Source organism: Podarcis bocagei, assembly GCF_964188305.1.
Source record: "Podarcis bocagei genome assembly, chromosome: 6".
NCBI lineage: Eukaryota > Metazoa > Chordata > Lepidosauria > Squamata > Lacertidae > Podarcis > Podarcis bocagei.
The window spans coordinates 73685984-73701904 of NC_138130.1; the positions used below are offsets into that span (position 1 = coordinate 73685984).

At 41.7% G+C, this 15921-nt stretch overlaps 1 protein-coding gene across 5 annotated transcripts in view; it reads left to right on the top strand.

The window, feature by feature from the left end:
* Window positions 1–15921, top strand: part of TOMM70 (translocase of outer mitochondrial membrane 70) — a 47569-nt gene that overhangs the window by 16126 nt on the left and 15522 nt on the right. For 4 of the 5 annotated variants that reach the window (XM_081198991.1, XM_081198992.1, XM_081198990.1 and 1 more), the window contains 5 exons: window positions 8142–8315; window positions 10684–10810; window positions 11027–11136; window positions 12036–12184; window positions 15297–15504. In XM_081198991.1, the coding sequence (XP_081055117.1) occupies window positions 8142–8315; window positions 10684–10810; window positions 11027–11136; window positions 12036–12184; window positions 15297–15504 (768 nt within the window). Of the gene's footprint in view, window positions 1–171; window positions 237–8141; window positions 8316–10683; window positions 10811–11026; window positions 11137–12035; window positions 12185–15296; window positions 15505–15921 lie in introns of those variants that run through there. The other variant, XM_081198994.1, reaches the window with a different exon arrangement.

The window sequence follows — 15921 nt, forward strand, 5'->3', positions numbered from 1 at the left end:
GAAGGGCTGAGAGGAGGAACGGGGCTCGAGGGCGGCCGTTGGGAGTGGAACGTTGGGGAGGCGAAGCCGTTGGGAGGCGGCGGCGGCCGCGCGCGCTCGGCGGGAGGCCGCTCACGTGCCGGAGCCCAGCGGCTCCTTGGGGTTCCAGCAGACCGCGCGGCCCCTCCCAGCCCATGGTCGCCTCCGCCAATCCTTCCTCACCTTTGGCTGGGCGGGAAGGATCGCTGGAGTTAAATGTACGTAGCGTTTCCTCTGCCCTCCCCGATTCCCTCTCCTCTTTCGGAGGGCATCTGGCAGCCGCTCTGTTTCGGTTGGAGAACAGGATCAAATGTCCCCAGTAAATTACAGGGGCGACCGCTCCAAGTTGCTGACCCCCCCCCCCCGGCCGCCATTGATTCTAGCCTCTTGCTGCTTTGCCCTGGCAAGCTGGAAAAAAAAACCCTCCTGTAGTGGAAAGGACTGAGATGGTTTTGTGCCCGTTAGAAATTGGACCCAAACCTCAGACAGGGTCTGGTCCCAATTTGTAATTTACTTGGGATAGGAACTTGAGTTAGCCTTTACAAAGCCCTCAAGTGTGAGACTCAGTGTTATTACTAGAATAAGTGGGGGATCCAGTTATGAGACTCCATCACTGGGAGATGGGGGATCCACTTGATGATACAGTATATATTTTCATAGGTTTGGATTTAAGAGTGTGAATGCCTTTGAAAGCCCTTCCTCAAGGCATGTCTTACTGTTATAGGCGTAGGACATTCTAAGTGTGTTAAGCATGTCTCTTTGGTCATGTACAGTGGTACCTTGGTTTAAGAACAGCTTGGTTTATGAACAACTTGGATTAAGAACACTGTCTGTGAGGGCTGCGCAGCTAATTCAGTTATAATAATAATAATAATAATTTTTTATTTATACCCCGCCCTCCCCAGCCAAGGCCGGGCTCAGAGCGGCTTACAAGCAATAATAAAAACAAGATGAGTGATTACAACTTAAAAACAAAAATAAAATACAACATTAAAATAATGGAACATTAAAATATTAAAATGAAGCCTCATTGCAGGAGAAGGAAAAGAAAAAAGAAAAAGGGGGCGGAGGGAATCAAATTGGCTCCAATCCAAAGGCCAGGCGGAACAGCTCTGTCTTATGTAGTCATGCATGCGGTACAGTCCTCTTGCAGATACAGTGGTGCCGCGCAAGACGAATGCCTCGCAAGATGGAAAACCCGCTAGACGAAAGGGTTTTCTGTTTTTGAGCTGCTTCGCAAGACGATTTTCCCTATGGGCTTGCTTTGCAAGACGAAAACGTCTTGCGAGTGTTCAGATTTTTTTCCGCTCCCCCCTTTTTCTAAGCCGCTAATAGCCTTTTAGCCACTAATCCGCTAAGCCTTTAATAGCCGCTAAGCCTTTAATAGCGCTAAGCTGCTAATAGGGTTGCTTCGCAAGACGAAAAAACCGCTAGACGAAGAAACTCGCGGAACGGATTACCGTATTTTTTGCACCATAACACTCACTTTTTTCCTCCTAGAAAGTAAGGGGAAATGTCTGTGCGTGTTATGGAGCGAATGCCTGCGGGTGGCGGGGGATCTGCTGCAGTCGTGAGCAGAGGATCCATGGTTCCCCTTCCTTCCCTCCTCTGTGGTTACAAAGCATGGATCCACATGGATCCTCAGGATTTTTGCATTGGGCTACTCCAAACTCACTGTCAAACTCACTGTCAGATCACATGTCTGTGGCCACAGCATGAACCACAAAAATCATATATCCACTATTTCATTTAGAATATTTTTTTTCATGTTTTCTTCCTCTAAAAACTATGTGCGTGTTATGGTCTGGTGCGTGTTATAGAGCGAAAAATACGGTAATTTCGTCTTGCGAGGCACCACTGTAATGCCTATTGCTTCTTTGAAAGAGCTCTGAACACATGAAAAACTAGTGCATTTATGAACTGATTTTTATCCATCTGGAGGATATAGATCGGGACAGCTAAGTGGTTGTGACTGTCCAGATGTAATTGGGCTCCACTTCCCAGCAAGTATATTGAATGGGTCAGGGATGATGGAAGTTGTAGTCCAGCAACATCTGGAGGGCCACAGGCTAGTTATTTGTAATGTAGATTCTAAAATTTGTGCTCCTGTGTCTGTTATGTTCTTAAAACAGGGATAAGTAGTTGTTGAAATAGGTGTACAGAACTGTACAGTTCTGGTTACCTGACTTCAGTAAGGGCATTGCAGAACTGGAAGTGATGTAGAAAAGTGCAACCAGATAATCAAAGCCCTGGAGCAATTCCTCTATGAGAAAAAGTTATATAACATTTGGGGCTTCTCTGTTTGGAAGAAAAGACAGGTAAGGAGAGACATTATAGAGATATGTAAAATGATGCACTGTGTGGAGAATGTGGCTAAAAGAACATTCTTCACCTTTCATAATACAGTGGTACCTTGGTTGTTGAACTTAATCTGTTCAAGGAGTCTGTTTGACTGCAGGAACTTCCTGCACTCAATCAGAAGCTGTGTCGGATGTTTGGCTTCTGAAAAACGTTCGTAAACCAGAACACTCACTTGTGGGCTTGCAGCGTTCGGGAACTGATTTGTTTGGGAACCAAGCCATTCAACAACCAAGGTACCACTGTAGTCGAATCCAGGGCTCATCCAGTGAAGCTCATGTTGGAAGATTCAGAACAAGAGAAAAAGAAGTACTTCACACAGCACATATTTAAACTAGGATTCTCTGCTACAGGATGGTAGTTATGACTATCGGTTTGGATGACTTTAAAATTGCATTAGACAGATCCATGGATGATAAGGCTATCAATGGCTGAGTATTACATCCAGTTTTAGAGGTGGTATGCCTCTGATTAGCAGTTGCTGGGGAACACAAGTGCTGTTCTCATATCTTTATTGTAGGCTTCTCATAGGTATGTAGTTGGTCACAGAACAGGATGCTGGACTAAGTGGGCCTTTGGTCTGATTCAGCTAGACTGCTTTGAAATAAAATGCAATAGCTTTGATTTAGAGACCTATATTTTGAAATTTTACGTAAATATTTCTCAAACTTTTGATTCCATAAACAACTTTTGATTAAAATAGGAGGAAATTTGTTTTTAAATTCAAAAGATACCTTGTAACTGCAGGATGCTCTAGTTCAAAGTGCATCATAGTGGAGACTTACTTTCCCCTGTGCTTAATTAAGTCACTGCCCAGGGTGTCCAGAGCATGGAGGTGTGCTTTCTGGGCAGTGGTAATGAATGCTTCAGAGATTCCCATGCTCTTGCCATCTGTACTGATGACTGTTTTGGGAAATCCAAGTGCATCTTTGTCTTCAGGATGGTGTCTCATTTCACATACTGGCAGCTAAAGCTGTATGGGGTATGGGGTCTTTCCCCATGGCCTAGTCTGAGGCTCCGAAACTTTTTTCACACTTTAGTATTTATGACCACACAGTTTGGGAATTAGTGCCCTCTCTAAATCTTACTAGGTAATTCAGTGCAAGTTAGGAAAGGCAGAGATAAAAATACTCATGAGGAAGATACATTAATTGGAAACAGTTCTTGTTTTAATGTAGAGTCAGGCATCTTATTGCTGTCTTAGCAAATGTTCCTATAGATAAAAATGAAAGTTCTTGGTGTCTCTGAGATTTCTAAGCAGAGTGCAGTCATTCGATAGTCTAATCTTAGAATGAAATGTATATAGTCTCTTGCATTTGATGGGAGCTGTTAATTGCCAATTATGCCAGGCCATGGATTAGGAATATATAGCATGGCTTAAAGTAAGGGCTTTATTTTTTACATGGTGCACAGCTCCCAAAGTAGCTCTACCTACATTGTTGTGCCCTGAAAATGTGTAGTCCGATTGCATGATGTGAACAGTTGCTTAATTCTGTTTCCAACTTGGAATTTTATTTTTTAATCTATCTGAGGAAATCCTGTGAAAGTGAAATGCTTGCATTCTCTTTGCAAGCATTGGAGAATGAATATTAGCACTTTCCATATCAGGTTAAATAATTAATGGCAAATTTTTAAAAGTGCACTTTTAAAACTTATTGATCTTATGAGTAGTTATATATATTCCTTTCTTTAAAGTGAAATAGGATAAGTATCTTCTATTGTTTAGGCCAGTGTTTCCCAACCACTGTTCCGCGGCACACTAGTGTGCCGCGAGATGTTGCCTGGTGTGCCGCGGGAAAAATTTAAAAATTCGAAAGATATTTTTTTTTAAGTCACATTTTCGATTGGGGCGCCGTCACTAGATGACCCCTGGGGTTCCCTCCCTCCCTCCCGCTCTGCGCCTCCCTCCTCCTCCTCCGGGGAGGCCCTTCCTGGCTCTCGGCCAAGGCTTGGCGGCTGCCACTCACTCACTCGCTCGCCCACCCGTCCCTCCATCCCTGCACCCGGCCTCTCCCCCTCCGTCCCTGGCGCGGGGGCTGCCGGGATCCGTAGTCCCCTCGCCCTTGGGCTCCGCGCCCGCGCGGGGTGCGCAAACTACGTTTCCCAGCGTGGCCTGGCGGGCCGGGCGTTTTGTTTGAAGCGCTCTTCTCCCGGCCATGGAATGAGCGCGGCGGCGGCGGCCGGTCGGGCAGGGGCTCTTCCGCGCAGACCCCGCGCAGCCTGCCTGCGCCCCCGCGGAGATCGGGCGGCAGGATGGAGCCCGGGGATCCCCGTGGAGGCGGAGCGGCGGAGGCGGAGGCTGCCCCCCAGGTAGGGCTGCGTCGGGGTTTTTTTTATTTTTGCAATGCTGCATCCGCGCCGGAGGGGACACATCGGACCGCGGGGAGACCCCTTGGCGGGCGTGCAAGACAATGCATGCATGCAGGCGTTGCATGGAGTGCAGTGCAATGCAATGGCAACGCGACGCCCTGCATGCATGAATGCAACTTCCACTGGCGCTCCGGACTTGGCAGGTGAGGGGGGTCCCCAGTGGGCGGCAGAGAGAGCCGGGAGGGCGAAGGGGAGCCGGGGGGAGCAGCGCTGCTCCCCGAGCCGAGCCCGGGGGAAAACTTCGGCGTCGTTGCGCCGGGTGTTGGAAGCGGAGGCTGGCGGGGGCCCCTCACCTGCAAAACCTGGTCGCCTCTCATATATTTCGTGCATTGCATTCATCGCCCGCTTTCTCCTCCAAGGAGCTCCCGGGGGCGCGCGTGGTTCTCCCCGTGTTATCCTCGCAACAACAGCCCTGCGAGGTGGGTCAGGCGAGTGGCCCAAGGGAGCACCCAGGGATTGTCCTGGCCAGGTGGGGTGATTTGAACCCTGCTCTCTGCCCGGTCTTCGTCCTCATTTAGCCCCCACATGTGCATGATTGTGCATGACTGAGGTTTTCCCCCCTCGTCTTGGCTATGGTGTGAGTCTGTGCTGTTAATTAATGGGGTTCTGCCTTCGGAGAAGATGAGCCAGCCGTCAAGGAGGTGATTATGTAATTTGCTAGCAATTCATGTCCCTCCCGGCGTGACGCTGCGCGCTGACGTCACGGGGCTGTAATGGTGGTGTGCCTCGAGATTTTTTTCATGAAACAAGTGTGCCTTTGCCCAAAAAAGGTTGGGAAACACTGGTTTAGGCAGCTTAATAGCATTTGTATGTTGTTGTTGTTGTTGTTGTATTAATGAATGGAAAATATTAAAAAGTCCCCAAGTCATCTATCCTTCTTAACAAATGATGTAGGTGCGTAGAATTTGGAAATCTTTTTCTAGCCAAAGGTATTCCAAATCTCAGGCTTTTAATATCTTATAGAGACAAGCACTGCATTTTTGTTGGAGAGGCATTTTGTGGTATGGGTGGTTGGTGCCAGTTATTTTTCACTGGCATTTTGGTACTGATCTTGGACCACAAGAATAAAAAATTGCCTGTGTTGTTTGAAAGACAGTTTTTAATTACACATCTGTAAGGAAAAAGCTGAAACTTGTCCTTTATATATATCTAGTCAATTTTTGTCATATGTTGGCTTCACTGAGATCATGCCCATTAAATGACAGCAAATTCCTCATTCTGCTTGAGAAGACACTGTCCCTAAAAACAAAGGCCTTGTTCATAAGCTTTGTGACATGGAAAAATAATGAAGACCAATGCACATTCCTTTAGTGTTTACTTTTTACCACAAACCTTTTTATCAGCTTGGTTTTACCATAGTTTTCTTTACAAATGAACAAATATACTCTTCTGCATTATCTCATTTAGGGAGTTTGTGTTTGAGAGACAAGGTAGTAATCATGAAGTGCTATCCAAACAGCCTTTGCAAGACTAAATGACGTTAAGTCTCTATTATGGCACTTGAGCAGTTTTGTACAGGAAGTACAGATTTCATCTGCTAGCAACTAATGTCTCAATTATTAACATTTCTGTTATGATGTGTTTTCTTTCAATGTAGAAATTAAGAGGATATTTTGCATGCTTGTAGGGATTCTCCATTGTGAGCAACATGATTTTCTAAGTCATGCAATACAGCCCTGTGCCTGCTTCATGTTTGAAGTTCCTGTGTTTGCAAAGGAATCCACAAAGCTTTGGATTGAGGCCATAATGTAAATTTTACCATTGAAATAGGTTATACCCCCAGGACTAGGAGTCTTAATTTTAAAAACATTAATTTTGAAGAAGTCAATTCTTCCACTTGACCCCTTAGAAATAAACAAAATTCATAGTGTTTGAAGATGTATTCTTAGTTATTGCTGCAAGTGAGAATGTAATTATGTCACCACATTGGTTGTACATTGAGCAGTTTAATAATAAAAGTCCATAGTAACATCCTCAACACACATCTCATTTCCTTGAGCAGAGAATTGTCTAGGTTCAGTGCTACAGAGTTAAGTGTTTTATTTATCAAAAAAACAAAAAACCCTAGAGATACATGGTATCCTATAAATACTTGGTTTTTAGTTTACAAAAAATAAGCAAAGCATTATGGAAGCAAGCAAGCTAGTAATATAGCTGCTGGTCATGCCTGAGATTCCCAGAGAATAACTAGTTCACTCAGCTCCAAGACTGAACCCAGTTCTAGTCAACTCCAGCTTAAACTCAGCTCTCTTGTCTGCCTCTCTAGGAGTCCAAATTTAAAGTTCAAACTAACACGAATTTCTCTTAGTGCCTCCTTTCTAGTTGGGGAATGTTGCCTTTCAAAGGCTTGTCATAGGTTCCAAGTCAACAGGAAAGCATGAAGGCTGTCTTGTTAGCTGTCATTGTGCAAGTATCAACTAGTCACTCATTACTATTAGGAAGCAAGAAGCATCACAGAATGTTCAGTAACCATAACAGTCTCCTCTCTTAAATTGTGTATTCTCTTGGACTTGAAAGGAGATACATGTGTAAGCTATATTGCCTTCCTGTGCTTGTAATAAAAAGAGGCTTATCTCCTACTTCTATTTTCTTTATTAAAATAATAATCTTAGTGTGATAGAGTATGTTTAATGTATGTTTGTTTAAATTGGTAGCAAGAACTACACAAATCTTTCATAAGCTAGGGAAATATTTTAAACATTCCTCTCAGCTGGCAGCTGTGGCAGCCTTTTATGCACATCATCTTATAACCATACATAGCTGAGATTCATTTAGAGATCCTCTAAAGATGCTCTATATATAGATTGCTCTAAATAAAGGCGGGGAAAATGTTTAAATCTTTGCCACATTTTGAATGCTGCATTATGTTTACCTATAGAAGCATCTTTATAAAATAGTGGCTTTCTTGTGATCAGCCCCCATCAGTGTTCGAAACTCCCATTTTTCTACTCGCATTTTGCTACGGAATTTCATTAGCGTGAGCAGTTTCTGAGCTCGGTACAGCACTGCGCCTAAGATTTCAGATTAAAACTGCAGAGTGGAAGGAAAAGAGGACCTTTTCCTGCCTCCCCACTTCCAGATACTCTCTGAAGACTGGAGAAGAGACCCTCTTAAGAATATATGGGGGGTGGGCAGGGGAAGGACTAGACTGTGTGAAAAATGAACATAATATTTTAGCTGCAGTTCATTCATTTTCAGCTTTGTATTCTTATTATTAAAAATGTTCCTAGACATTCTGTTGTTGCGCCCATAACCTAGGTTTAAGGTGCTGTTTAGCTCCTAGTTTTGATATCTCAGTTTCTATAAGGTGGTTTTGGACACTTTAAAGTTTTATTAAGACCGCCCTTTCGTATTTTCGAAATATGTATGAATGGTGAATATATCTTTTTTTCCAGAGCCCTCTTGATAGAGCCCAAGCAGCAAAGAACAAAGGCAACAAATATTTTAAAGCTGGGAAATATGAGCAAGCCATTCAGTGCTATACCGAAGCCATCAGTTTATGTCCGCCTGAGAAAAATGCTGACCTTTCTACTTTTTATCAGAACAGAGCTGCAGCATATGAGCAACTGGTATGTATCTTAAATACAAACATTATTAATATAGACTTCACCTGCTTCTTTGTATGTTTAAACATTTTATTTGTTCTAGTCCCCTAGGCATTAAACTCTGCACATGCAGAAGTTTAAAATTCTTCTAATTCACAAGTGCCTCTTGTTGTTTGCAGTTCCTTGGTAGGGAGAAGCAGCACATAGACCTTGTTTTCATGATCAAATTCAGACTTAAGAATCCAGGATATGCATGAGTTCCATGCACTCAGACACATCCTCTTCATGTGAGCAGGGAAACAAACCATGAAGGAGAAGTTAACTATTGCTTCATGATAAATACAAACTGGGAAACTGGTTAATGCCTTCCAAACAAGTGAATATATTAAACCATAGTTTAAAGTTGGATAACAAATCCTGGCTTGTTTGGGAGCCATTAACCATAGTTTCCCAGTTCACACATGAAGCTGTGGTTAACTGAAGCTGTCTCACTTGTTCCCCATTTGCATGGAGGAGGCAGCAAAGGTCTTGGGCATATCCTGCCTTGCTAGGCTAAGTGAACAGCCAAATGAAACTCGTGAGTTTTGTGGTTTGGAAGTTCTGAATTGCAGGATTCACACATGGCTGTGTTGCATCTCCTAAAGACCACTGCCTTATACAGATTATAACATTCCCAGTTGCCTGACTGTGTATTTGAAATGGAACCTGAGATTCTCTTGGTTTTAAAGATGACACTGTTTCTTGGAGTCCTAGATTTCTAAACTTCCATACCTTACATTTCTGATTAAATACTGGTTACTCTCTGTGTTTGTCAGCTTGCTCTACTGTTTCTGTATTCTGCAAACTATATTTACTTTTGTCCTAATGCTGCTCTAGAAAATTAATAAATATACTGCTCTCCATACTCAAAACTTTTAAAGCTGATAAATTAATATTTCCATTTTTATTTGCAATGCGCTAATGACCAAACTGAAAAATGTATTAACACATTGAATTTATGAATTACGGTAGCACTGAATTTCAAATCCAGTAATTACCGTATTTTTCACTCTATAGGACGCACTTGTTCCCCTCCAAAAATTAAGGGGAAATGTGTGTGCGTCCTATAGAGCGAATGCAGGCTGCACGGCTAAGCCCAAAGCCAGAACAGGGAGACAGAGCGCTGCGGAGCGCTCCGTCTCGCTGTTCTAGCTTGTGGATGGCTGCGCGCAAAGCCTCTGCAGTGCCTTCACCCCGCTGCCCTGCAGAAGCTAGGAAGGCTGTTCCTAAGCCAGAACAGCGAGACGGAGGGCTCTGTCTCACTCTTCTAGCTTGGGTACGGCTGCGCGCAAAGCCTCTGCAGGGCAGCGGGACGCTGCGCTCCAAAGGCTTCAGGGATCTTTGAGGCTGGCGGTGGGGGAAAGCAGCACTTCTCCCCACTGCCAGCCCCACAAGCTTAGGTGAATGCACCTTGAACACACCTTGTTTTAGAGGGGGAGAACAAGAAAAAAAATTTTCCCGCTGTTCTCCCCCTCCTATGGTCCGGTGCGTCCTATAGAGTGAAAAATACGGTAGTGTGACTAGGTGAGATGGCAAACCTTTTTGACAGAAACTGATAAGAAATTTGCAAGCAGGATAAATGTTGTTTGTCTATTTGAAAGCTTACCTCTCCAGCAAACAATCTGCCCAAGCCTGAATTCTTACACACATTTACAAGGGAATAAGCCCCATGGAACATAGTGGTCTTGGTTCTGAGTATAAGAATCATAGTGGGAGGATTGCATTAAATTTAGTTGCAGTAGCAAACTTACCTTTAATAAGATACTTAGAAACATGCTTATTAGAAGTATTTCTTCTTTATTTGCATTATTCAGGCTTGAATAGTACAGTACCAGGTCTTGATTTCACTAGGCTTTGAATACTGCTTCCTACCAGCTGTATCTCTTTTTAGAAAATCTTGTTTTAGAATGCACACACTCATTTTATTATTGGGTTGCAGAGTTTCCCAGTTTCCTTTTTGACTGGCTGCTTCTGCTCTTTGCTTTCCCGGACATCTGTCTCCAAGATGCTACTTTGAGAGCGAAAAATTCATATGCTTTATGGTCAAACTGTTTACTAATACTTTAGTAAGACTACTCTGTAGTTGTAACCATTTTCTGTAATCCTAAACACATCAACCTTGGGAGTAAGTTGCATAGAGCACACTGGGACTTAGCTCTTGAGTAAACAAGCATAGGCTTGCATTGATGGATTTGTAACTTAAATCTAGAGCAGCATCTGAAGATAAGATCATTTTGGACTAAAAACTATTAAAGCATACTAGGTTGCAGTGTTAAAAGTGGTAGAAATCTCCTGTAATTTTTTTCCTTTGAGAAAATGGCTTATTTGTAACTGGTTATTCTTCTATTTACAGCAAAAATGGAAAGAGGTAGCACAAGACTGTACAAAGGCAGTTGAGCTAAATCCCAGATACATAAAAGCCCTCTTCAGGCGTGCAAAGGCACATGAGAAGCTAGACAATAAGAAAGAATGTTTAGAAGGTGAGTATGTTGTACTTTAAAGTTAAAGATGCAGAAGTCGTTTGAATTCAGCAAAAGAATATAAGTTTATTTTCAAAATCCTTGGCTGCAAAGAGGGTTATGTATAAGTCATGTGTTCAGAGGGATAAAATGTACATTGTGGCAACTGGCTATAAAGTTTTTCAAGGATTAAAGAACTCATAATTCATATCATTGTTTTCTGTTTATAATCCCCAGATGTCACTGCAGTGTGCATTTTAGAAGGCTTTCAAAATCAGCAAAGTATGTTGCTAGCTGATAAAGTTCTTAAGCTTCTTGGGAAAGAAAAGGCCAAAGAAAAATATAAGGTATGTTTTCAATATTGGTTGTGATAGTAACACACCTGCCATTTGGTGGTGGTTACAAGAATAAAGCTGTGCTAATGGTTTTTACAGCAAGTGTGAAGTGATTTGAAAACTGGTCCTAGTGAAAGTAAGGATTGCTGATAACCACAGTGGGAGTAGCCGATACAGGCAATAGAAGCAGCAAGTCCATAAGTCAGATACTTTACGATATTTATCCTTTTTCTGCATAACATGCCAATAAACAACCATGTTCCGGGTATATACATGGCTCTCCACAAAGAACAAAAACCAGGTTCCTACCCTAAACAGCTTATTATTTAAAAATAAACATAAGAAAAACAGGAAGGGAAGGGAAATAGAGGTATGTCTTATTTATGTTAGACATACTTTGGTTTCAGTAGGATAATGTGTTGTAGATAGTTTAATTATCAGTTTCAGTAGCAAGGAATCAACTACAATACCAATAATCTTGGTAAACCAGCAAGACATCAGCAGTTGTATCAATATTATAGGAAAAGAGTCCTCCTGACTTGGAATATTAATAACAGCATAGTGTTCATCCAGATTTTCCATGAAAGAGTATTCTCAAGTGGGAATTAGCACCCTCATTAACACCCCCTTAATTTAGGTGTGTGAATAGAAGAAGGGTCTTCATGAAGATGGAAAAAGAATTAGCAGGCTGATAAGGAAGGAATAGTGCTTCAAAAACCCTGGCCAGACTGTTTTGTACTTCATAGGCTGCCACCAGCACTTAAACTGCACTTAGAAATTGAACCAGAAATCAGTTTTTTAAAAGTGTAATTAAATTGTGTGCTAATTTCAGTTGGATTAGTTACTTGCCATTGACTGATAAAAAAAATTAGAAATGGCATTTGAACCAACACTGTCTCATCTTATTTCAGAACAGAGAACCTCTGATGCCTTCACCACAATTTATCAAATCATACTTCAGCTCTTTCACGGATGACATTATCTCCCAACCACTTCTTAGGGGAGAGAAATCTGATGAAGATAAAGATAAAGAAGGAGAAGCCTCTGTCATAAAAGAAAAGTAAGTAAATGATAAACTTAAATGAGTAAATTTTCGGTTTTCTAGTATTCATCATTGTCTGTTCTGCATCTTTATAACTATGGAGTTTTGCTGTGGTATCACATATAATTAATTAAACAGGAAAATTTAAATAAAGCTAGTGCTTACATTCCTTCCAGTAGTAGGAGTCTGCACCCAGTGTGAGGACCAGCTTACCTTTTGCTTGTGGCACCTACACAGAGTAACAGGTTACTAGCTAATGTATTTGTGTGTAAGGGTGTGTGATTTTGTAATAAGGTATGGTTGATGGGTAGATGTTGTGACAGTGAGAAAGAAGTGATTTGTAGCAATGTTGTAGGAAGGTATGTAACATGATTTCCTTTCTTAAAAAGAGGGTGTGCGACTTTAAGACTCGCAAAACATTTTCACCTTTTTGTGGAAATGGGGTCACCCCCAATTAATGTTTGCTGCTGCTTGTTTTTAATGATAATAATAGTTTTCATTTCTATCATTGGATAAGTGTAATTAAATGTCTCTATCCTCAATTTAGGGACTCGGGTGGCGCTGTGGGTTAAACCACAGAGCCTAGGGACTTGACCAACAGAAGGTTGGTGGTTCGAATCCCCGCGACAGGGTGAGCTCCCATTGCTTGGTCCCTGCTCCTGCCAACCTAGCAGTTCGAAAGCACGTCAAAGTGCAAGTAGATAAATAGGTACCGCTCTGGCGGGAAGGTAAACGGCGTTTCCGTGCACTGCTCTGGTTCACCAGAAGCGGTTTAGTCATGCTGGCCACATGACCCGGAAGCTGTACACCGGCTCCCTCAGCCAATAAAGCGAGATGAGCGCTGCAACCCCAGAGTCAGCCACGACTGGACCTAATGGTCAGGGGTCCCTTTACCTTTACCTTTATCCTCAACTTGGAAGCTGGTATTTGGTTTTGTTGTTAGTTTCTTGTTAACTTATACTGGACAGACATTTATAGAAGGGCCAACCAGATGCATATTGGAAGGCCAGAAGCAGGCCCTGAGCACAATAGCAGGAGAGTCTCATCCTTCATTAATTTGTCTAATCCTCTTTTCACATTTTTGTTATTGTTATGACCCTGAACAACTTAATATCAAAAGCAAACTTGGCCACCTCACTACTCACCCTTAACTCTAGGCTAGTAAGTAAGTAACTAATTTCTTATTACGGTCAAAGAACAGTGCAGTAACTCTAGGCTGTTTACGAACAAGTTAAAAAGCACTCTGCTTCCTACATTCCTCTATTGGGAGAACAGCCCATTTATTCTAACTCTCTTCTTCCTTTTACTTAACGAATTCGTGATCCATAAGAGGACCTATATAATTCCTTACACACTCAGAGAACTCTTAATAGTTTAGTGAGACAGGTCTTATCCTAGCAGAAGGCATCCTGGTTCTACTTCAGCAAGCCTTGTTTTTCTATATGCTTGGATATTTCATCTTTAACAATACATTCCACCAGTAACCAGCCTGTAATTTCCAGGATCTTCCTTCCCCCATACCTTTTTTTAAAAAATGATGTTAGGTTGTGCATTTTCCAGTGCTCGGATATGGAGACTGATCTGTGGACTTATCTGGACATAATTATCCTGATGTTGCTTTAACTGTGCTTAAAATATTAGCATTGTGACAAATGCGTATTTGCTTCCCTACTTCTGTGGGTCAGACACGGTTAATATTAACCAGGATTTGTTTTTTACTATCTTCAAATTGTAGTTAGGCATTAATTGAAGCCTGGTTATAGTTGGTACCATCACAACACTTTATCATGGCTAGAGCTAGCAGGAGGAAAGAGTGAAAGAAAGAAGGCTGGGATGAGGGAACATGACATTTTGCATCGCTTTTATGATTCTTTCCTTGGCTTAAGTCATCAGGAATATTAGGTATACACCTCCCTCTGTGGTGGTCCACTGAGTCAGAAAGATAGGTATTGATCCAAGAAGTACACAGAAAGTGACATTTTCTTAGAATTAAGTAGAACAAACCATTATGTTTCTAAAGCATGCTTTATAAGAAAGGTAAAATGCATGGTGCTGTATATTTTTAGCTTTGAAAATCTGTAAGGAAAATAATTGCTTAGAACATGGCTTAGGTTTGCCCTAGCTGTACACTACCAATTTGCCTGATACTGTAGAATATGTTTGTAGTGCAGGAGGAGAATCATTTTCAGAGTGTTGGGCATATGTGCAAAAAGAAAATGTATAAATTTAAACAATAAGCAAAAACATTTATTACTTTTTAAAAACAAATGCTTCTTTATTATGGAAGGAATACCCAAAGCCACTTTGGTTTATAAATGTGCAAAAAGTGGGATTAGAGGTTAAATCTCAGGTATTACTAGAAGAAAGGTTTGTATTTAGCTTCATTTCTGATAGCTACCTGAGAATTTTGTTGTTGAAAGCTAGTATTAAATAAAGGGTAGTATTAAAGACTTTTAAATAAATAAAACCAACATTTTATTTTCTGAGCAGCAGAAATTATTCTTTTGATACTTGAGTATGAGAACATACAAAAAGAGAAGTGACAGTTGTTCAGTTTCAAGAGAATGTCAAATGCACATGCTGTTAATTCGAGTGTTCAGTTTTGCTGAAGATGGGTCATAGATAGCAAAGGAATGGCACCATAAGCTACACATTGAAGAGTGGTGTGTGTGTGTGTGTGTGTGTGTGTGTGTGTGTGTGTGTGTATACACACAGTGCATTTGATTCAACCAGTCAATCGGGACACATGAACATTCTGAACTGGAGGTTACTCAAACCATTAGTTTCAAGGCCATCACCACCTTACAAAGTCAGAATACTTGGGATACTGAAACCTTTTTTTAAGATAAATTCTTGAAACATTTTTGAACATTTATCTGTTATTTGATTGTGTGCTTTAATATGTGCTGTCTGTTGAAATAGTTCTGATAACACCCAAGTAAATTATTAATTTGCATATTTGAAAATTTAAAAGCTGGATTGATGAGGAATAGGATATTTTGGACCAATTGGTTTGTGAGTTAATGTATAGCCGGTGATACCACCCAAAATGCCTTCTCCATATTTTTTTATTAGAACTAGGGAGAATTCTTCACTGTCCATTAATGACCTCTATGCATGTTATTTTCAGCTCTGGCTATTTAAAGGCAAAGAAATATATGGAAGAAGAAAACTATGACAAAATAATTAGTGAGTGTACTAAAGAAATTGAGGCTAAAGGAAAATATATGGCAGAAGCTTTACTATTAAGAGCTACATTCTACCTGCTTATTGGTAATGCAAATGCTGCCAAACCTGATCTGAATCAGGTTATTGGTATGGAAGATGCCAATGTAAAGGTGAGTGATGAATGTGTTTATTTTCCTGAAATGTTTTGCAGTTGATGAAGCAGTGATACTCTGTTCATCTATTTCTGTGATTCTGCTGTTGAGTAGAATATATAAGTAACTATGTTGCTTCTTACCTGACCTCAGCCAGTACATATTGTCATTGTTGTTGTTTAGTCGTTTAGTCGTGTCCGACTCTTCGTGACCCCATGGACCAGAGCACGCCAGGCACTCCTGTCTTCCACTGCCTCTCGCAGTTTGGTCAGACTCATGTTTGTAGCTTCGAGAACACTGTCCAACCATCTTGTCCTCTGTCGTCCCCTTCTCCTTGTGCCCTCCATCTTTCCCAACATCAGGGTCTTTTCCAGGGAGTCTTCTCTTCTCATGAGGTGGCCAAAGTATTGGAGCCTCAGCTTCACAATCTGTCCT